The 24,876-nt window shown below is 30.6% G+C and overlaps 2 protein-coding genes across 3 annotated transcripts; one reads left to right on the top strand and one right to left on the bottom strand.

Annotated features, from left to right (window-relative positions):
* Positions 1-12,691: 12,691 nt before the first annotated feature.
* On the top strand, positions 12,692-13,876 carry LOC111877107 (protein FAR1-RELATED SEQUENCE 5-like). The gene has a single exon (XM_023873647.1). It carries the CDS (start codon positions 12,692-12,694, stop codon positions 13,874-13,876), a length of 1,185 nt encoding a protein of 394 aa, XP_023729415.1.
* A 2,602-nt stretch (positions 13,877-16,478) lies between these two features.
* Positions 16,479-18,407, bottom strand: LOC111877093 (phosphoribosylglycinamide formyltransferase, chloroplastic). Of its 2 annotated transcripts, none has more exons than XM_023873628.3 (6): positions 17,942-18,407; positions 17,692-17,803; positions 17,440-17,494; positions 17,231-17,357; positions 17,032-17,141; positions 16,479-16,877 (listed from the first exon to the last, which is right to left on the bottom strand). In XM_023873628.3, exons 2-6 carry the CDS (start codon positions 17,699-17,701, stop codon positions 16,835-16,837), a joined length of 345 nt encoding a protein of 114 aa, XP_023729396.1. In that variant the 5' UTR covers positions 17,702-17,803; positions 17,942-18,407; the 3' UTR covers positions 16,479-16,834. The 2 variants fall into 2 exon arrangements, with proteins under 2 accessions (XP_023729396.1, XP_023729397.1); XM_023873629.2 differs by having other exon boundaries at positions 16,479-16,874.
* Positions 18,408-24,876: the final 6,469 nt, after the last annotated feature.

Below are 24,876 nucleotides of genomic sequence, written 5' to 3'. Positions count from 1 at the left end.
GCTTTCTGAACCACTTCCGACATCTCCTGATTTTCAATAGCAGCCAAAGACCCAAGCACCTGTTTTCTTTCATTACTTAAAGGAATAGAAATATCACCACTATCAATACAAATATCAATATCATGAAGCCGAGACTTGAACTCCTCCTTCTAATGGTCGCGAATCTCCTTGACTTGGACATGCCACACCCGAATCCTATTTTTAATAAACTTAAGCTTATTTTTAAGCAATACAAATTTACTCCAACTTTGATTCACCACAAATTCTGAAACACTTGCTCGAATCATCTCGTCAAAACCATCCAACAACAACCACAAATTGAAGAATCTAAAAGGAGGAGGGCCATAATCAACATTACCTTCATGAAGCAAAATAGGATAATGGTCAGACCACATCCGATCTAACACTGCCACCTGCAATCCCTGAAACCTATCAAAATTACCCTCAAATGCCAAAAATCGATCTAATTTACTAAGTTTGACACTAGAAATGTCAACTCTAGTAAACTTATTTCCAATCATAGGCACATCCACACCCTCCACATCATCTATAAAATCATTAAAATCACCAGCAAAAGATGAACAGAAAGCAGATCCAGATCTCTTCTCAGCACTCCTGACCACATTAAAATCTCCAAAAATAACATAATTACCCCCCATAACTAGTAATAAAGGAAGAAATATAATTCCACAACAATCGTTTCTCAGTGACATCTTAAGGAGCATAGACATTCACCATACAACAAACCATATTAAATGGCACCCAGAAGCCTTGAACGATAACCATGTTACTGGTACAAACAATATTATTTTTTTTAAACACATTAGGATCCCAAACCGAAAGAATACCCCCTGATCTCCCACGAGCACTACTAAAAGAAAAATCAAAATTATAATTCCCCTACATACTTCGAACTTTCAATAGGTCCAGCTGAGTCATCTTAGTTTCTTGTAACCCCAAAAATGAAACACCATTTTGAACACACAAAGACTTCACCCAATTCCTCTTGTGACAGGAACGGGTGCTACAAATATTCAGCGACATACAATTCATTAATTAACCTGAATCACACCAATACTAGCCAAAATTTGTTTCACCTTATCTTTGTTACCCTCCATATCATAACCAAGTAATTTTCCCATTTCAACATACTGCTTCATGATTTTTGAAATATCTTCAATATCAGCCAGGACCGGTTTTTTTAGCAATCTGGATGAGCCATGAGAGCCTGCAGAATTACATTTAATTTTACTATTCCCATGATCCATCCCAACATCTCGCCTGAACCCAAGTGGTTGTGAAAGAGACTCGACCGCATCATTCTCTTCACCCAACCATTGCATAGCCTCCACTGTAGGACCTTTCTCTGTATCAATCGGATCAATATTTACATCTATTGGATCAGCCTCAGGAACCTCATCGCCTAACGGAACAACATCACCATCAGTCGGTCCAGTCACAGGAACCTCGACTGGCACCGATTTAAACCCCCACATATTAGCATCAGATTTTAAAGAATCTGTTTGAAAGAATCGACCTTTTCGATCTACAAAACCTGCCCCCTATTACTAACATACTCTTGCTCCATTCCAAATTCATTTTCATTCTCCATATCATTATACTTAACTTTACCCCTAGGTGTCATTTCTCCTTCCTCTTCAGCAACACCATCATCAACATCATTACCACCCTTTTCCAACTCCTCCGAGAGAGATGGGATATCACAATCTAAATCTTCTTCACTACATAAAATATCCGGTTCCCAATTTGACAGTTCTCTAATCACTATCTCATACGTAATTCACTTGGACCACCAAAGACATTTTATCATGAATTAAAGAAGGTTTCATTGTTTTGATACACACTCTTTTAATCGCCAATGGAGCTTGATTATCGTCATCCAAAAAACACACTTCACCCCACAATCCTGCTAACTTATTCACTGCACCATCATTCCATGCACGACATGGTAAACCAAGAATTTCAATCCACACAACTCTCTCTAAAACCTTAAACCTATTATCCATAGGCCTAAAGTTAGAGAAATAAGAGCCAACATAAGAAAACTTCTTAAACTTCGCACACACCACCTCAGATTCTAACTCCACATAAACCCAATCCCCACCCAAATACTTTATTTGTATGTCATGAAAACCTTCCTTTTTCAGCAAAAGTAATAACTTTGGAATCAACCTTACACTTCTAACTTGACAAAAAACTGATGGTTTCAAAGCCAGGTCATTAACAATATCCTTACCCTCAAGATGGAGAGAAATCCTGATATTATTCGGCTTAACGGTACTACCCTTCACAACATTGGCATAAGTCATTTTTTGAGAAACATTACTGCCCCCACCAACATCATTGACATGCACCTGTGTTTCACCATGCATACGTTTATTCTCCCTTCCAAACTTGGCCAAAGAAACAAAAACATGATAGCTACCTATCCACAGATCATGCAGCTTCAATTCGAGATGCTTCACATCCTGAACTTTGAGAAATCTAACAAATGCAAACCTTTTCCCAAACTTGGACAATTTCCGAGCAATATAAACATCCGAAACCCTACCATACTTTTCACAAATAGACCAAAGCTGCTTATTAACCAATTCAAGAGGAAAATTAGATATAATAAGGATGTCGACACCTTATCAGCATTCCACCCAGCCTTTTTATTATTTGCAATTTTCCAATCGCCTACTTCCTTACGACTCATCTGACCAATCCATACTGGAATTCAAAAAAGACAATGAAGAAGAAGCCATACCAGAAAGCGAAACAAAAGGGAATAAAAGAAACCAAGTGGACTTAACGAGTAGTTGACCGTTTGTTCCCGCCGGGAAGCTTCCGAGATTGCCAGACGCTTAGGGTTTCTTTATGTTGAGGTTTGTTTTATTTTCTTTCCATTAATTTCTATAAAGGATTGTATATAAAATAGTAATCGATTTTTTGTAGAAATTGCAGCTTTTCTTACAAATTCATGTGTTGTACAGTTACAATTCTAATCTATTGAACTCAAAATTTGATTTTTTTTTTGTCAATAATTTAATTTTCTGTGTTATACTTATGCAAAACTACAAAAGAGTACAACAGGGGCTGTTCAGGCCAAATTTTCAGCCCAAATTGTTATTTCTTATTTTGTGATGGAGGATATGATTGTTCAAACATTCAAGAATGCCTAGAATTTGATTTCATGGCAGAATTCTCACATATTGTAAATGCCTAGAATTTGATTTCATGACTTTCTCATAGAATATAATTTTCATCAAAGATACATTTTAATGGTTGTAGATAGGAAATCATTTTACTAAAATTTCACATGGTTCTAAATTTCACATGGATTTTGGCAAAGTGGATTTTGATTGCAAAAAAATGTTATTTAAGTGCATTTTGTAATATATTTTGTCATAATTTATTTATAGAAATTCATTCTGTTAGAATGTCTTTTGAGAATGTTTGAATGGTATTTAAGTGCATTCTGTAATGTATTATGTCATAATTTATTTATATAAATGCATTATGTTAGAATGTCTTTTGAGAATGTTTGTTAACAACAAATAAATTTTTTAACGGGTAATACTAAGTAATACTAACAAGTAATGTATCTTATTCTTTCAAAATTGCATGGAGAAGGAATTCAATATTGGTCATACAAAAGAAATATTTGGAATCCAGTTCAATAACAAACATATATGCGAAGATCAAGTGGATATTCTGTTAGAATATGTATAACTGTATTAAAATGTATAAGGATATTAGTATGTAAGAATATGTATGAATTTGTAATTTATTTCCGGATGTGTATTAAGAATAAAATCATAGACCTAACTTGGATGTATATGAATAATATCTAGAATTCTTAAATCAGGTTAATTATAAAAAATATCTGCATTGGAAATATATTTTGCAAGAATAAAATCGAAAATATATTTACTAGTTTATGGTTGGCATTCTGTCATTTTGACAGAATAAAACAGGATTTTTAAATTTGAATTAATTTAAATTATTCAGATTTTTAAAAATAATAGAATTAGTTATCCCTAAAAATCCGAAAATTTCCTTTTTTAATATAGGTTAATTGACTAAAATGTCCTTATTCTGAAATTTGTATGATTATATGGTACATATTACCCTATTATAATATCATAGACCCTCAGATCATGACCTTTGATTCTATTCCATCCGGTGGTCCAGATCTATGTATTCTGGCACACAATAATTAGTGAAAACAAAATAACCTAAGCCTATATATATATATATATATATATATATATATATATATATATATATATATATATATAGAGAGAGAGAGAGAGAGAGAGAGAGAGTTAGGTTCAAATGTTTATACTATCTGTTGTGTGTATGTAGGATTGATTCTGAAATAATCATTTTAATTATCTTAAGAAAGTAATTCTTGACCAATATATATATATATATATATATATATATATATATATAATCAAAATCAAATAAGAAGGAAACTTTTGGTAGGAAGATAAAAAAAATTCTTCATATTATTTTAGAGAAAAAAAACAAAATAAATCACTAAATGATTCATAATTAAGATAATTCACAAGAAAAAATTTTAAAAAAAAAGTCTTCATTATTCATTTTAATATAAATTAAGAAAAAATTCAATTTTATTACAACGTTAGTGAATAACAACTAAATTATTGTATAAATAAATCATTGAGATATTATTTTTTTTGGATTTTTTTTTGTGAATCATGTTATTTTTTATTCATCTAGTGATTTATTTGTTTTGTTCCCCAAAAAAATATGTAGAAAAAACTTCTTACTTTCCTTCAAAAAAAACTTCTTACTGGATATATATATAGATATATATATATATATATATATATATATATATATATATATATATATATATATATATATATATATATATATATATATACACACACACACTAGCCGTTTATCCGCACCAAGCGACGGGTGTGAATAGTTTTTCAAAAACTACTTTGTAGAAGAAATTAGTTTTTTTGTGCAAATAATTTACTAAATCTAAATAATGATCAATAAAAGTTATGCTAACATTATACGAAATTAGTAAGAATAAAAATGAAAAGTTCATATAGTTTATCAATTTGTAGTAAAAGAAGAAGACGTATTTGGTAATAAGATGGATGTAACAAAAATAATAAGTCGTAAATAAAAAATTTAAAATCTTAATTAAGTCAAAAATAAACTATTAATTGTTACTCTTTATGCTCCTAATTTACAATTTATTTTTGACTTTTCAAGCCTTTATTTTTCAATTTTGACCTTAAATATTTTTATTTGTGTTATATATTATTTGATAAAACATATAACAATGAAAAGACATTTAAAACACAATCCTTTCATATATTTTACATCAAATATTATATATCAAAAAACAAATATATTTAAGATTAAAGTTGAACAATAAAGACTTTAAAAGTCAAAAGTTGACAGCAAATATGGGACAAATATAGTATTTTTAAGGAGAGGGTGTTAGTTTCCCGCCAATATTTTAATTTTAGTTTTACATGCACGTCGTAAATATATCAAAAAAATATCATGAATCATTAAAATATATTTAATATATATGTGTATATTTCATGTATAACTAATTTACTTATTTGTTGTCAGATAAGTTGTCAATTGTCATATTTTTATTCATTTTGGATAAATTATTTCTTATTCTCAAATTAACTTATTAAACATTAAATTTAAATATGTAGCTAAAATAAGAATTAACAAAAAATATAAGTGTGCGTATGTTGGTGTGCTTAAAGGATACCAAATGATCATTTTGCGTTTGCTTTTTGTTCTTGTTTTTTTTTTTTTGGGGGGGGGGGGGGGGGGGGGGGGGTGGGGGGAGTGAAAGTCAATGAATGAAAATGTTCGGGATTGAACCGAAAAAAGAAATTTTTTTTTTTGTTTTGGAAAAAACTCAAAGCCAACGAACTAAAATGTTCGGGATTGAACGGAAAAAAGAAATTCCTTCGATTCGAAATTTATTAAAATTCATGGAAATGACAATTTTGTTCAAGAGTTCCTTCTTGCAAATGTTAAATTAAAACTTCCATATCCTCCAATAATCACTACAGTATCTTTGCAAGAGTAAAGGAGAATGTCAATCAAATTTCGAATTTTTCCACTTCAAATACCTCTGGTACCGGACATCAAAAAATTGGAGATGCAAATAGTACACCCCCTTAAGCCTCTTACATTAATAAAAACCAAATTTTTGCTACTATCCATATCCAAAAGACCATAAAATTTAAAAATGCATTATCCCTTCCTTTGAAACCGAAATGTCAATAACAGAAAGAAAGACCAACATGTCAAATCCTATAATCATCAAAATACAATTTGTTGTTTTTATTGCACCATTTTTTAAAAATTTTAAACTATTCCAATCTACCCATGAGCTATCCATAATCTTGATGGATAATTCTAACAAAAATGACCCTGTTATTTTTGACAAACTCCAAAGAATACCATTTTGCCCTCTTTTCATTTTTTGTACCAAAACATCCAACCTCCTTTAAAAATCCCTGATATCTTCTCCTTTTGCTTTTTCTTTTTCCCTTTGTATCAATCCATAACCATAAACCCAAGAATAAACCTCTATCTTTCATAATAACCAAAAATGACCATTTTACCTTTTTGAAAGATCTTAATCAATTTTTAGTTGTTCATCACAAATTTAACCGCATGAATGATAAAATCATCAAAGTATAAGGATTTTAAAGGTAAAGAATTTACTTGTTGTTGTACTTCTATAGGAATCCCAAGTTGTTTTTTCAAAAAATAAAAAATAATAAAAAACAATAAAAAAACTGATAATTAGCAATACCTTAAACATAAATTTACAAAAAGAAAAAAAAAATAAGTTAGTGTTTTGACATTAATACCCTTCCATCTTAAAACAAAACTGATAATTAGCAAAAGAATGACCAAAAAGATCATGCTTCCATTTTATATCTTTTGATAATGTGATCTGAAAGAAAGATGTACCTTTAAGTTGAAATTTAGGGCTTGAAATCATAGTCTTTCTCCTCTCTCATGTCTGAAAAATATCAATATTGAGAGTGAAACAAAACTAAAATCCATATAAAATGTTCACAAAAAAAACTTATTTGGATTACCTGATTTAGAGGGGTTTATGTAAGAACAAATAGAATAGAGATATTCATTTTCTAATGATATTCCCAATTTTATCCTACAACAATAAAAACCTGAAAATCGAAAAGTAACAAAGAGAAGTCACATTTTATCATTAATAAAAAAGACCGACCTTCTAGATCTAAGTTTCAGCAGAAGAAAAAAAAAATTGAGCCATATTAGGTTTTAATGCCTGAATTGTATTCCTACAGCTTTTTGTGCACCACTTTCATAAAAATGGCAATGATTATTCAATCTAGAACTCAATGTTAGCACTTTCAAGTTATCGGTTCACGTAACTAATGAAATATACTTTAACAACTTACCTGTCCCAAACCCATTGTGACGCCACAAGACTGACATGTCACAGGATCAATGTTTTTATTGGCTGCAATGTGAACAACTTCCAATACTTTTTCAACTCTTCATACTCACAAAAAAAACACTCTTTTAAAACAGAGAATATCTAAAACAAAATAAAAGAATAATTTTAATTGCTTTTATTGTATTAATCGTTGTTCCTCATCCTTGTCAGGACATACTTATGCATATTTCTTATGTTCAGAAAAATAATCATAACATAAACCTAAACTACAATCAATCAAAACATAAAAGAGAGTAGAGTGACGGTGGTCTGTGTTTGAGCGTATAAATAGATAGATAGATAGATAGATAGATAGATAGATAGATAGATAGATAGATAGATAGATAGATAGATAGATAGATAGAGAGAGAGAGAGAGAGAGAGAGAGAGAGAGATGGTTACTGATGGTTTCGCAATGGTGGCCCTCGTCTACATCTTCCGCTGGTGGGTGTTGACTGAAGCGCCTCCATCTATTTCTATTCCTGGTATCTTGTGGTGATTGACAGAGAGAGGGATTAGAAAATTTGTAGAGAGGGATGGAGATATTGGCATCGAGTTGTTGGGATTTAGGGTTTCTAGAGAGAAATTGTAAAGATGGACAAAGTTAATCACCATATAAAGAGATGGGACTGAGATATTTGGAAATTTTGGGATTCAAGTTGAATGTAACTATATTCCTTATGAATCGTTCTTATGATACGAATTTGTTGACTAAATATGATTTAGGGAATTCAAATGTAAATGAAAGACCAGGTCAAGATAAAATGAGAAGAGATGCAGAAAGATTATGCGATAGTTAAGGTGGTCTTGATACGGATAAGAGATACCATGCGATATAATCCAAGTCAAAACAATAAGCGGTCGATAAGAGATTTTTTGACTTTGTCAAACATTTGACCGGATATTTCTTAGTGCATAAAACGATTGTAAATATGTAGTAAGTTTGTACCTCTTAAATTTCAGCTTTTGACCAAAGATGCATTTTAATCATTCTTTAACATATATATATATATATATATATATATATATATATATATATATATATATATATATATAATCATTCTTTAACATTGACTTTTTTTTTTGATTTGTTGACTTATTTTGATATTTTTTGAAATATTTTTTGACAATTTTGAGGTTTTGATTAATTTTGAACGTCTATCACAATTAATGGTCCTTTAGCCCAATGCAGGCCCGACTTAGGGCAGGTGCAACATGTGCATGGGAATAGGGCCCAAAATTTGAAGGTGCCCAACTTTTTTTTAGTATATGGTGCGTACGTCCGTTTCAGCCCAAGCAATCCAACAGCATCATAACAGCGACAGTGCAACATAGTGCCAAATCAAAGAAAAAAGCGCATGAAGCACCGATCGATTGCAGCAAACCAGCAACATCTTAAAAAAATCGATTGCAGAAGTAGCAATCGTCCGATACAACAGATTCTACCATTCTAAGTGAGGGTCAATCACTTATTCACGTTATCAATGATTCTTCTACTTCATTCTTGATTCTGGGTAATGTAATAGATTATGAGGAATTAAGGAATTAAGGATTATGATTTGTAAATTATAATTGTCAATTCAATTGCATACTTGAATCAGTTGAATGATTGAATAAATTATAGATTAAATATATTATCAATTTTTCGGATTCATGGTATGTTTAATTGTGTAATTGTTTAACTGTTTATCTTTTAACTATTTAAAATACTTTGATTTGGCTTTGTTTATTGCTATAAAGTTTATCATCATTTTAATAAAAAAAAATTAGTTTATGTAATTTAATTTGTTACATGTTAAAGCCTAAGGGCCTTTTTTATCCACTTCGTCTTGGGCATTTGAATCCTCAGAACCGGACCTGACCCAACGTAATAACTGAGCCAATGTAATACGATCAATTAACATTATTTGTAGTCAGATGGAGATCGTCAAACAATTGATCGACCGATTTGTATTGTATTGTTTACTCTATATATATATATATATATATATATATATATATATATATATATATATATATATATATATATATATATATATACGCTTAGGTTATTTTGTTTTTACTAAGTATTGTGTGCCAGAATGCAGAGATCTGGACCAATGGATGAAATTAATCAATGGGCATGATTTGAGAGTGTATGATATTACAATGGGGTAACATGTAGCATATAATCACACAATTTTAAGCAAAAGGATATTTTGGACAATTAACTACATTTATAAAAGGAAATTTGCGGATTTTTAGGGATGATTAATTATCCTAATTCAAAAAAATTTGAATTTTTTAATTAATTCAATTTCAATTTTTTACCAATTTTATTCTATCAGAATATTTTTTTTAGAATGATGCTCTTTCAGAATTTTATTCTAATAGAATATTATTTTCTTAGAATGACAGAATGTCAACCATAAACTAGTAAATATATTTTCGATTTTATTCTTGCAGAATATATTTCCAATGCAGATATTTGATTTGAGAAATAAAAAACAAATAAAAAACAAATTCATTCATATTCTTACAGACTAATATCCTTATACATTTAAAATAGTTATACATATTTTAAAAGAATATCATCAAAAATGAATAAAATTCTTAAAAAATAGCATTCTTGAATATACAATTATTGAACAAATACACTTGATCTTCTTCAGTGGTCCTATAATCCACTTGATCTTCGCATATATACTTGTTGTTGAACTCGATTCCAAATATTTTTCTTGTATAATCAATATTGAATTCCTTCTCTATGCAATTCTGAAAGAATAAGATACATTACTCGTTAGTATTACCCGTTAAACAAATATACTAGTTAACAAACATTCTTAAAGACATTCTAACAGATTACATTTATATAAAATAAATTCTGACAGAAAACATTACAAAATGCACTTAAATAACATTCTTTTAAAAATCTTTTGCGAATAATAGGCATCAAAATGATGATTGTTACTAACATCATTCTAAAAGACATTCTGCAAGAATGATTCATTTAAGCAGTAACTAAAAAAAATACTATAAATTCTGAAGTACACAATACAACCATTCTAATAGAATGTCGCAGACATTGAAATTCTATCAAAATACATATAAACAATTAACTAAAATTCTATCATAATGCATATAAACAATTAACCATTCTAATAGAATGTGGCAGACATTGAAATTCATTTACACAAGTATCTGAATTCCAATTGAAATTCTTACTAACAATTAACAAATGGTTTATTTTTACACCAAATAACATGACCAGAACCAGTAAAAAAAACCTAGATTTCAACTATGCATTTTATCGAACACTTGGTGTGCTTCTTCAATTTCTTCAAAAAAAATTAGTGAGAGTCTTATCAATTCAGTTTCTTGGTGGTCAAGAACTGGAGATACAACTAAAAAAACATGTTATGATTAGTACAAGAGCAAACCAATTCAGTTTCTTGGTGGTGTCGTTGACGACCTAAAATCCCCTGTTGCCTTCGTTTTCACCTCCTTTTGCAGACTCCACAACAGGCACCGAGCACCTCTTCACCGCCATCTGCTGCTGTAGCTTTTCCTCGGATTTCTTGATGTCGACAACGAGAAGAAGCAACCCTAATCAACAAATTAGGGCATAAATCTTCATAATCTGATGTTTAGACCACGAAGCACCAGCCTTAAAGTGAACCCTAGCCTGCCTCAACCTGAAATCAATCATACCATGAGACCTTTCACTACTGATATCATTATGGTCTTCAACATATGTAGACGAGGAAACAAATATTGCCTGAGCAGCCGTCTCATTTTTCTTTCCTGAAATAGGTAACGATGGAGAGTCAATAGATGGATCGCTAGAGAAAAAGACGATGTTGGATGCAGACGAAGGAGGGTCGTGAAAGAAGAAGAACCGGAGAAGAGAATTTTGTGAGGAGGCGAGATAGTTTTGTGAGCGACGACTGAATTATAAAGGGATGGTGGTTTTCTAGGGTTTAACTAATTAAGAAGAGATTAATTAAATGATTTTTTTACCATAATTAGATATACTAAGTTTATCATTATACCCTTTTTCAATTTAATTAATGATTTATTGTTTCTTGAATTCTCATTGGTTCATTAAGTCACACACTATTTGTTAAAAACATTTGAACCTAGCTCTCTCTCTCTCTCTTTCTCTCTCTCTCTCTCTCTCTCTCTCTATATATATATATATATATATATATATATATATATATATATATATATATATATATATATATATATATATGTGTGTGTGTGTGTGTGTGTGAAAATTGAATATACCCTTAAGGGTATATAAACTTAGGTACCCTATACATAAAATTACGTAGTTTTGATCAGTGAATTAATTAAAAAAAACAATTTTCTAAAAACAAGTTGCTGCGTTTTCCTTATTCACGTCGATATCCTAACTTGATTTTTTCCTTGAATTTCGAATGGATCTATGATAATCGTCCGGGAAAAATCGTTTACACTGTGAAATTGTAATTCACATAAAAGAAATGAGACCAAAATAATTATCAGAAATCGCAATTTACAGGGACAACGAAAAAAGTTTGAATTGAAAATTTCTCTTCGATCAATTGACTTCAATTGAAGAATTTGGATTCGATCAACAGTATAGCCTCTAACGTTTTTTTCTGGAATTGGATACGGTATGTAACCGTCCGGGAAAAATCGCCAACACTGTGAAATTGTAATTCACAGGTAAGAAACGAGAACAAAATATTCATAAGAAATCGCAATTAACAGGAAAAAAAAAAGTTTGAGTTGAAAATTTCACTTTGATCAGTTGCCTCCAATCGCAATTAACGAAAAACTAAAAGTTTCAATTGAAGAATTTGGATTCGATTAACAGTATAGCTTCCAACGTTTCTTCTGAAATTGCATACGGTAAGTACTTCCAAGTAATTTTCTCTGAAACATATTTTTTGAAGTGTTTTTGATTTTTAATATTTAACATTATTGTTTATAGTGTTCTCCATCAGTTGTTGACTTTGTATTTGTTCTGGGATTTTATTATTGACATTGTTGTTTCTAGAGGTAGACATTGCAGTTGGGTAGCGATTTTTCTGAAAAGGTAAAATATCCAATGTATTTAATTTTTTTTAGTTTTTCATTGTTGGTTGTTAATATGTTTTTGACGTATATTGTTTCAATATGCATCGTTGTCTATTGCAGGCCATAATGAGTGAAACTGAAGCAACTAATCAAGCTATAGAACCATATGTAACCGGAGATATTGACACAAATAATTATGTGGAAGCAACATATGAAAGTGAAAAAATAAATAGTATCGATGTGAACATTGAATTTGACAAAGATGATGTTAATGATGAAAGGATATTGGGAAAGATTTTTGATACACCTGATGATGCCTATACATTTTATAATGATTATTCATTTTTGCATGACTTTGGTATACGTAGAGATGACACAATTAAAAATCCTAAAACAAATGAGCCTTTTCGGAAGATATACGTATGCAACAAAGAAGGTTTCAAAAGGATTGACAAAAATGATTCAAGTGAAAATGAGAAAAAACATCGTAGGGGTGTTAGAACCGGATGTCAAGCAAAGCTTCGAATAATAAGACAGGAGGATGGGAAATGGTTGGTGGACTCGTTTAATGACACACACAATCACGACTTGACCATGACACCTACAAAGGTGATAAAGCATCGATCTCATAGCAATTTCCACTGTTCAACAGAAGGTAAATCTCTTATGGTGCAATTTGGTCAAGCAAGGTTAAAACCTTCTCAGATTAAAAAGGCTGTTAATACAATGAAAACCTCAAATGTAGCTGATGTAATTTCAAAGCAATGTGCCGATGTCTTATCTGAGCATCGAAAACAACATAGAGGAAAGGAGTTCTATGGACTTATAAAACATTTTCAAGATAAAACATTAGTTGACAGTAACCAGTATTTTGTCGTGGATTTATCTGATGATGGGTATCCTAGAAATATTTTTTGGGCTGATGGTAGATCAAGAGATGCCTATACAAAATTCAGAGATGTTGTTGTGTTTGATGTGACTTATATGACTAACAAATTCAAGATGCCTTTTTCTCCCTTTACCGGGGTGAATCATCATGGACAATCTATACTTTTTGGTGGAGCATTGCTTGAAAACGAAAAGGAAGAGGCATTTGAATGGTTATTTGAACATTTCCTCAAATGTAGGCAAGTATCCGAATGCAATTATTACCGATCAAGACAAAGCTATGGGCAATGCAATAAAAAAAAGTGTTTCCAAAGACTCGATATCGTTTTTGTTCATGGCATATCAGGAAGCATGAAACTGAGCATCTTCGATCATATGTTTCCCGTTACAGTGATTTTCAAGAAACGCACAGACAATGGGTAAATAGTGAGACCATTGAACAATTTGAAGCAACATGGGAAGATATGTGTATTAGGTGTGAACTGGAAAGAAATTGTTGGATTAGTGACATGTATAGCCAACGTATACATTGGGCTAAACCCTTCTTGAAGGATATTTTCTTTGTTGGTATGACCACAACCGGACGAAGTGAGAGTATCAATTCATTTTTTTGATGGATTTGTTAACTCGAGGACCATGTTGAATGAATTTGTTGTGCAGTACGACAAAGCAGTAGAGTCACGAAGGGTTGCCGAAGAAGATGAAGACTTCAAGACTATAAACTCAAGGCCGGTTCTTTCTTCAGTACATCCAATCGAAGCAAAAGCAGGTCAATGTTATACTAGAAAGATGTTTGATACTTTCAAAAAAGAATTGACCGAAGCTATTACCAATTTAACTCACGAGACTCTAACAAAAACTACAGAAGAAAACACATATAGAGTTGGGCAATTGGATGTTGATAAAAAATATTGGCGTATTGTTACCTTTCGTTCTTTAAATCAAGTTAGCATCACATGTTCGTGTTCTATGTATGAGACAAATGGGATTTTATGCAAGCATAGCTTATATGTGATGAGGAAGAAGCATGTTCAAGAACTGCCGAGTCATTATATTTTACCGCGATGGACCCTTAATGCTAGGTACAAACTGGGTAGTGTTAGTATCGGACTCGGAGAAATAAATAATAAAAATGGAGTTAGTGCGTACACATTATTTTGTGTTCGTTCAAATTTTACTAAACTAATTTAACAAGCAAGGGACTCCCCTTCGGAGATACAAAAACTCAATACGATATTGATAAGTCTTTTAGATGATCAAGCAAATCGAAAAAATTCTATGTCTTTGGAGAATGCATCTCAAAGTTCTTGTATGGGAGTTTCGCAAGTAAATATAATGCCACAGTTATCTATCCGTGATCCTCTTGGTCCAACTACTACAAAAGGGAGTCCTAAACATGCAAGTAGAATCAAGTCTTCTTTAGAAGCCCCTAAAAAACGAACATGCTCTTACTGTCAAGGATTAGGTCATTATGCTACTAGCTGTTCAAAAAGAAAGGTAATTATAATAATAAATTAATTTTCATGATTAAGAACTATAATGATAATATTAATAATATTTTTTTATGTGTTAGGCGGATGAATCATTGCAAGAGACATAATGATGAGATGTGTTGTTTCTGTGGGCAAAAGAAAAACTAGATGTTTTATGACATTTTTTTGTTAACTGCACATTTTTCATGTTTTAGACAAACAATGTATGAATAATCTAGAAGTTATTGATGCTTCTTAACAATTTTAATGTTTTCAAGTGAAATTTGTTGATTGTTTATGATTTGTGTGATTATAATTAAAATTTGGTTGCCACTTGTGTTTCAAACGCAAGTATGATGGTATTTTATGAAGAAAAAAACGGAAGTATGATGTATTTTGTGAAAAAACGAATGTATGAGGGTATTTAGTGAAAAAAAACGAAAGTACGATGGTATTTTGTGAAAAACAAAATTATGAGGGTAATTTGTGAAAAAAATGAATGTACAATGGTATTTTGTGAAAAACTGAAATTATTAGGGTATTTTGTGAAGAAAAAAAAAACTTAAGTACGATGGTATTTTGTGAAAAAGCGAAATTATGAGGGTATTTTGTAAAAAACAAAAGTACGATGGTGTTTTGTGAAAAAACAAAATTATGAGGGTAATTTGTGAAAAAAACAAAAATACGATGGTATTTTGTGAAAAAACAAAATTATGAGGGTAATTTGTGAAAAATATGAATGTAGAATGGTATTTTGTGAAAAAACAAAATTATGAGGGTAATTTGTGAAAAAATATGAATGTACAGTGGTATTTTGTGAAAAACCGAAATTATTAGGGTATTTAGTGAAAAAAACGAAAGTACGATGGTATTTTGTGAAAAATAAAATTATGAGGGTAATTTGTGAAAAAAAAATGAATGTACAATGGTATTTTGTGAAAAACCGAAATTATTAGGGTATTTTGTGAAAAAACTTAAGTACGATGGTATTTTGTGAAAAAACAAAATTATGAAGGTAATTTGTGAAAAAAAATGAATGTACAATGGTATTTTGTGAAAAACCGAAATTATTAGGGTATTTTGTGAAAAAAATGAATGTACGATGATATTTTGTACAAAAACGAAATTATGAGGGTATTTTGTGAATAAAATGAATGTACGATGGTATTTTGTGCAAAAACGAAAATATGAGGGTATTTTGTGAAATAAACGAAATTAGGTTAAAAATGAAATTTTTGTGCAGTTTTGGGTTAAAAATGAGGATATTCTTCAACAATTTCGGTTAAATATGCAATTTTTCTACAATTATAGGTTAAAAATGAAAGCTGGTTGTCGTTTTGGGTTAAAATTGTAATTTTTGATGTAATTTGGGTTAATAATGAAAGTGTTCTGCCAATATCAGTTAAACTTACAACTTTTCTGCTATTACGGGATAAAAATGAAAGTTTGCTATAATTTCGGGTTAAAAATTCAATTTGCTGCTTATGTAGGTTAAAAAAGAAAATATGTTGTTATTTGGGTTAAAAGTATATCTTTCACTATACTATCAAACATGCCACATCAAAATACCAAATTGCATTGCCTTTTTATTTTACATAACTAGTGACCAAATTAAAAGGTCAGCAAAAAAGAAAGAAAAAAGTAAACAAACACCAAAACAAGAACATGGAATTTATTCAAATTACAATCAAACTACCAATAATTTATTTACTAAACACATGAGCAGAAACCCTTAGCTACAAAGAACTAGTCAAGACATACTTCAAACTCACTAGTACATCTTTCATACATTGCATAACTTCCATGATCACATAAGTGTGATGATTTTTACCCTTGTTGGATGATTTTGCCCATGTTAGGTCGACAAAAGACAATTACAAAGAGCTTTCTTTCATAACACCATCCAGCTTCAGAGGCTTTGCATCATCTTCATCTCTGATTTATGCCCTCTACTAAAGAAACAAGAGTAACACCGAATAATTATTATTATTAAGAAAATAATACATGCTAAGTGCACCTGCTGCATAATCTACATAATTTGCAGGGGCAATAAACAATAAACGGTCCAAATTACCCTTCCCAAAGACAAGAGTATCTGTATGTTACCTATAATGTTGAGGGTTAGTTTTGCTTTTTATGATAGGAACACCATCTTCTCTCCAAATAACACGTTCTTCACATATTGCAGCTGCCACCTCAACATACATTTTATGTTCCTAACAATCCATCCATGTACATATCAAAATTTACAAAAAGACTGCAAAATACAGATAATTGATTCCAAATAATGAATTAAATTCATTACCTGACTAAGAACCATAGCAGCAAGTTCTTCAGCAGTGTCATTAGCAAGAACAGGAACAATTCTTTGAGCGAGAAATCGGCCATTGTCATACTTCTCATCAACAAAATGGATCATGGGGCCCAAATATCTTCTCAAAATAATAGGAAAACAAAAACACATGCATGAGAGATATCATATGATGCAAAATAGTTCTCAAGAACATTCATTACCTAGCACTAGAAGCAATGACAGCTTTATGCACATTCGAACCATAATACCCTTTGCCTACAAAAGCAGGAAGAAGTGAAGGATGAATATTCAAGATTGAATTTCAATTAGCTCGGATTAATTCAGATGGTATAAGCTTCAAGTATACAGCTACAAGTATAAAGTCGATCTTGTATGTACTCCGCTACTCAAAAAATGTAATGAACAACAAAAAAAGGGAACGAATAATATGACTGATGATAGGAAAAATTCACCTTCGAGCATCTACAAGATCGTTTGAAGACAGGCCTTCCAGTTCGTTTTGTGTTCTAGGATATATTATAATTGGGATGTCATTCTCTAATGCATACTCTGCACCTCCACAATCTATACATTTACAAAATGAAAAATAAGGAAATCTAGACATGAAAAACCACTGGCTTTGAGCCTTTGATGAACATATTACAGATGAATCATGTGAAATCAAAGAAGGTAATATAAGATAAACAAGATGCTAGAATCAACCATGTGTGTTGGTGACTAATACAACACAGCGTCCATGAACATCTCCCATAAAAATCGTCTGATGAACAACTTGGAATTTCGAACCACCACTGGAGACAAAGACAACAAGGTTTTTCCTTCGCACACCGTTCTTCAACCATCGGAGGAGATTGACGTAACATATTTAGGGTTTGTACCATGACATCATAAATTGAAGCAGTCAATCCATTATCAGAAAAAGCTCGGCCGAATCCCACTAATTTCCCGCTAAATGGACCGGTCTAGCGAAGACGGAAACAACGACAGAACTATGGGAGAGAGCGATGTGGAGTTTGTCGACGTCGACCGGCTCCACACGTGCGTCGGGGGAGATGTTAGGGAAACTTTGGATTTCTTGAAGACGATTGAATTGACGAACCTGGATTGTGAAGCCGAGAAATAAAACTGGAATTAACGAGGATCCGATGAAAGAACGGCGTCGTTTTAATTTTTGGTTACCTGACTTTATATACGGGTATATTTTCCATATATATATATATATATATATATATATATATATATATATATATATATATATATATATATATATATATATATATATATATATATATATATATATATATATATATATATAATTGTGGGTCCCCTTGATTTTAAAACCAAAGTATATAATTGTGGGTCCCCTTGATTTTAAGACCAAAGTCTTAAAAACAAGGAGAAGAAACCTTAGCCATTAAATTAATTTTTGATGGTAGAGATTAAAACCATGTGAATGGGTATTACCCATTCAAAATGTTTAGCTTTACAAACCTAAAAATACTTTTTTTTAAATAACTATATAAATACACTTATTATATTCTTCGGCTTACGTTTCTCTTCAAGCACCGCTCTCTCTTAAAAAAAAACTAAACAACACCCTCATTAGAAAACCGCCACCTGCCATCACTCTGTCGTCGTTCATTCCGCCTTCTACTATCGAATGATGTACCATTGCACCGCCACCACTAAGACCAGGCGAAGTGGGGTCGTTACCCACACTCGTTAAAGTCGCTAAGGGTACAACACACCACCCCCTAGCATTCGCTAAGGAGGTCGCTAGAATTCATTCGCTATCTACATGACGAGAAGAAAGAGAAACAAACTAACGTTGCTGATTCGAGAGAGATAGAAGTGTCTTGTGTTCTCAGTTTTGAGGTGTATGTCTTTTTGATCAGCAACCCATTTCCATTTCAAAACTTCATTTCCAAATAAATGATTTCTACCCACATTAGAAATATGTTTACAAATATAGTTCTATTCTCAAAACTTTAATTTCAATTAAATTGTTTTAACCCTTCTTTGATAATTCCCTACAAATTTGGTCCCCAAGCATCAAATATTGATTTAAAATAACCAAAAGGACCCGACACTTAAATATTATACTTATCTTCATGTAATTGATTTATAATTACTGGTGGTTTAAAAAAATAAAATTTGATTAATATTTATGTATAAAATATGTTTATGTATTAAAATAAAGTAATTTAATTAAATTAAAGAAAAGAAAATCAAAATGAAAAATAAAATAGAATGCTAAGAGTGTTACCACTCCCTAGCATATGCTAACCCTAGCATATGCCAAGATAAAGTGTTAAATGGAGAAAAATGAAATGACACTTAAAAAGCTTATGTGGCAAGATGCTAAGAGTGTTACCACTCCCCTTGGCTTAATGGCCCTCGCCGCCGATCATCATACACCGATTTTAACCTCCCTGTCATCCCTGCTACTTCCTCACCACTTCAGACACTCACTATAGTGCTATCGTTCTTTCTTACACTCTCGATGATAACATCTCCCACCGTTAATAGATCTGCCTGATCTACAATCCTTCTACCTTCTTTCTTTTTAAAAAACAAAATTAATATGGCCATATATATGTTGTTTGGTTTTTTCACTCTCATTCGAGCTCCTCCTGGCTCTATTCAGAATTGTCGTTTTAACTGTGTGAATGTGTTTCAGTTTCTTCTATTTGGGTCTAGATCTTCTTTTTCTTCAACCTGGTTTTTAGTTTTTTAAAAGCTTCTATATAAAAGTATATCTTTAATATACATGTTACCTTTTCTTTTGCAGGTGATATTTGGTAGTTTTGTTTCGTTAGCTCAGAAGCAACCATGCGAACTAGAAACAAACATAAACGGACATGAGAAGGTATTAAACTAGGTGTTAGCAACATAACCATATGTTATGAACGATTGTAATTTTTTAGCATGTTACTGTTCTTTTGGATGTCGTTAGCTTGTTCAAAAAGTTTCAATCATTTTTTTTTTTGCATTTTTGATTTTGTTTTTGCATGTAGTTTTGAAGTCAAAATCGTAGTATACTCTTTTTAGACTTACAGTGTACTGTTTTGCATGGTTGAAGTAATTAAATAACTATTGTATCGAGTATTGTGTGTGTGTCATGAAGCTAAAAATATAAGTCGTTGTCTAAAATATTGAAAAAGTCTGTAAATATGTTGTCAAATGTAAAGAGAACATAATAAATGCTTTTAACCGGTTCTTAAATGGAGTTATAAGTCATAGGCTCATGTGAGTATATGGCATTCAGTCTTTGTGTGTTTTGATTTATAATTTGAAATGTTCGTTATAAGAAAATGTAAATTTTGAATTTTTTATATTGTTTATTAAGAATTTAAGATTATTATATCAAACAATATACTTCAAAACGGTTGCACAAGTCTAAGTTGGAGGTTTAAATATTTTTAAAGTTGTAAATAAGTAAAATGATACAAGTAGTACTTAATGAATACAACTAATGTTATAAGGATAATTTTTTTTAAAGTAAAGTATTAGTAATTGTTAAAAATTAGAAAAATAAAAAATTAAATAAGTAAATGTTAATGGTGTTGCAGTGGCTTGTATGTATTAGCGTGTAGGCATCATGAATTGATAGCTTCTACTTCACTGGACCAAAAGACTTTTTCCAACATAATCTATTTTTACCGGAACAAAATCCACTTAATTGTTTACTATACTTCATTGTTTACTACCCATCGAAAAATTAAGGGTGTTTAGATAGAAAAAAATAGGCTTTTTATTGTTTATTGTTTAATCTCACCGTAATAAGCAAATTTAAGTGTTTAGATAGAAGTCTTTAAAAAATCAGCTTATTGCGGTAGGAATAAGCAAAATAAGCTGATTTTAATAAGCAAGGGGGAATGCTTATTGCTTATTGGTCATTTTACTCATAGAAACTGTTTTATTTTGCCAAACACTTAAATGTTTATTGTTTATTCCCACCGCAATAAGCTAATCCAAACACATTTTAAAAAAATGTTTATTCTCACCACAATAAGCAAATAAGCAATAAACTAATAAGCTAAAAACTATTTATCCAAGCATCCCCTTAAACACTAATCAACTTTCTATTATATTTACTTATTTAAATTGGTTTTTCTGTAAATAAACTACAACATCATATGTACCAAATAAAATAAAATATTTATAGAGATTAATAGATACAAACCACAACTTAAAAAAGCAAAATTTTACTTTGAATTAAATTTTAAACATGTATGCTTGACATATGAGAGTTTTATTATTTAACGTTGGGGAAATCTCTAGAAAAGTCCTAAAATTTTACCCTAATTTACAAAAAAATCTCAAACTAAATTTTGTTTACGAAACAACATGAATTACCGGTAAAAATGGCGATTTGACCCTTTTTTCCGGTTTACCAGTTTTATTATTTACCTTTTTTACTAAAGTCTCATTATTTTACCCTAATTTGCGAATAAGTCCCAAAATAAAATTTACTGATGATTTGGCCCTTTGCTCTATGTAACATACATTTTACCGGTTTCATTGCTGACCCGGACTCCTAATCATTAAATGAGATGACGAGAGGGATATGTTGAGTTATATAATGCTATGTTTAGCATAAAACTTGATATCATGATGTATTGTATATCTTTTTGGAACATAAAATGCATCCGACGAAGACTACGATAATTACATAAACTAACAGCTACATCATTTTTTTACGTTTATAAGAAATATCAAATTGTCTATCTAACCTTATGTAACCCAATATATCCATCTCATCAGACATCAACTCATTTTCTACCATTTTTTTTGGAAACACACATTTTATTGGTTTCATTGCTGATATATATATATACATGGTCATAAATAAGCCAATGAGACGAATATCAAATTTTATAGTAAACGTGACATTATATAACCCATCGTATTCATCTTATCAACTAATTTAATGACTATGTGTCTAAGTCAACAATGAAACCGATAAAATATATGTTACATGAAGAAAATGGTCAAATCATCAGTAAATTTTATTTTGGGACTTATTTGCAAATTAGGGTAAAATAATGGGACTTTAGTAAAACATATAAGTAATAAAACCGGTAAACCGGAAAAAAGAAGTCAAATCGCCATTTTTACCGGTAATTCATTCTTTTTCATAAACAAATTTTCATTTGGGACTTTTCGTAAAATAAGATAATATTTTAGGACTTTTCTGGAGATTTTACTTTAATGTTGAATAAAAATAACCAAATTAAATGTAATAAAAAGAAATATTTTAATATTTTCTAATTAATCTTTATAGTTTCTAGTTTTTCGATGTACAACAAAACCTGGGAAACAAAATCTACGAATTGAACTCTTGATGTACAACAAGAATACTCAAATTAAATATAATAAAATGAAATATTTTAATATTTGTTAATGTACCTTTATACGATTGGTTTTTCAAAGTACAACAAAACCATTAAAAAAAGAAAGAAAAAGATTCGATACACACATGCCGCAATGGATAAAACACAAATACGTATATACATTATAAAAAGTTAAAAACTATTAACCGCGTAAAAAAAACAATTTATTTCATCAGTTTTGTAATATATTTAAATTTAAATAATCAACTTTTAAAATTCTAATATCAATAAATTAATTTAATCTATAAAAACGCAAAATACGTTTCAAAAAAAGGCCCAAATGTAATTATTTTTATATAATTCACGTATTTTATAAAATAAAACTAATAAACGAGATAAAACTTTAGGTCAAAAGCTAAATATATATCGAAGTGATTCGTACATAACCGTTTTTTAGCATACACAACAATTTATGCATTATAGAGTTGTAAATTACAACATTTTAAAACACTAATTGTTGTGTATCGAGAAAAATTATTGCGTAAAAATCATCTCCCATATCAAAAAGAACACCGTTGACCAAAATAACAATATATCGCCCATCGAAATAATACAAATCATCACTTGAAAATTATCCACGTAAGTTAGCCGTTGTATCGCATAGATAATACGAAACAATCTGCCAAAAAAATTAATCACCGAAACAAACTAATTATCGTTGCATCGTGCGGGTACCCCACTAGTATGTACGTATGTATGTATGTATATATATATATATATATATATATATATATATATATATATATATATATATATATATATATATTGAGAGAGAGAGAGAGAGAGAAAGAAAAGAAAAAAAGAAAGAATTATGTTCATATGAGAACAATTATATAATTGAGAATACGAGAACAAATATAGGTCACATATATCTTTTTCTGCAAAACCCTCATATATATATATATATATATATATATATATATATATATATATATATATATATATATATATATATATATATATATATATATATATATATATATCGGCGTGCAAGATAAATATAATATTCGTATGTGAATATAAAAATAAATATATTCTCGTGTTTACCACCACTACAATTACAAACCACCACTACGATAACCACTGATATCGTCATCAACCACCATATTCATATATAAATAATCCATTGAGAATAGACACATATTTATTCATATATGAATATATTTATATATGAATATATGAATATAAAGGTAACTATATTCTCGTGTTATATTCATATATAAATAATCACTTGAGCATAGACACACACACACACACACACACACACACACACATATATATATATATATATATATATATATATATATATATATATGGATATAGTTTAGTTATACATATATTAGTAAGTATATATGTAAGTATATACTTATTCATATATGAATATCCGTCATCTTCACCAACGCCTCTGCCACCCACTGCCACTGTCACCACCACCTCCATCATCAACCACAATATTCATATACGAATAATCACGTGTGAATAAAAACAAACGTATTCATATATGACTATACTTATATATTCATATTTGAATATATTTATTCATATATGAATATTATATGTTCCCTTGTCCCGGTACGTTGGAGCGTTTAAGTGACATATTTGAAATATGTGGTCCATATTTGTTCTTGTGTTCTTGATTTCATAATTATTCCCATTTGAACCTTCCCAATATATATATATATATATATATATATATATATATATATATATATATATATATATATATGAGAAAAGTGAATATGTGACTGTCATGTATGTAATATTAGGTATAAAACCATCAATGTAACATTCAAAAATTTTAAGCCAAATTTAAACTTTGCAACCCTAAAACCACAAAGTGCTTTACATAATGTTTTCAAAATATTACTCATCAGAGTGTCTCAATAACAAAATCATAAGGATGTCGAGCGGTACGGTCACGCCTTCGCCTTGCCATGATCTCCTGAAGTACCTGAAACAATAAACTAAAACTTTAAGCCCTAGGGCTTAGTGAGCTACCCCCAAAATACCAAAACCACACTGATAATACCATATCAGTAACAGATAATCAACAACATTCATACTGGGCCTTCGGCCTGACTAGACCGCCCTGTAGGGCCTACAGTCAATTCGAGTCTATCCCGAGCCTTCGGCATGACTGGACCGCCCTCCTCGGGCCTACAGTCTCTCCGGACCGCTCGTAGGGCATGTTGGCCTTCAGCACAAAGCAGGACCGCCTCAACCCAAACATCACGCAAATAA

This window comes from Lactuca sativa, chromosome 3 (assembly GCF_002870075.4).
Source record: "Lactuca sativa cultivar Salinas chromosome 3, Lsat_Salinas_v11, whole genome shotgun sequence".
NCBI classification, from domain to species: Eukaryota; Viridiplantae; Streptophyta; class Magnoliopsida; order Asterales; family Asteraceae; genus Lactuca; species Lactuca sativa.
Note: the sequence above shows the minus strand (reverse complement) of the source record. Positions and strands in the feature narration are given on the sequence as shown.

What these genes read in the sequence shown, in the direction of transcription:
- LOC111877107 (XM_023873647.1), top strand. Translation starts at nt 12,692, where the DNA reads ATGAGTGAAACTGAAGCAACTAATCAAGCTATAGAACCATATGTAACC.
- LOC111877093 (XM_023873628.3), bottom strand. An exon ending in CTGCTATGGTTCTTAGTCAG is followed by an intron (nt 17,142 to 17,230) that starts GTAATGAATTTA and finishes ATGGATTGTTAG; the next exon opens with GAACATAAAATGTATGTTGA. An exon ending in ACTAACCCTCAACATTATAG is followed by an intron (nt 16,878 to 17,031) that starts GTAACATACAGA and finishes TTGTTTCTTTAG; the next exon opens with TAGAGGGCATAAATCAGAGA.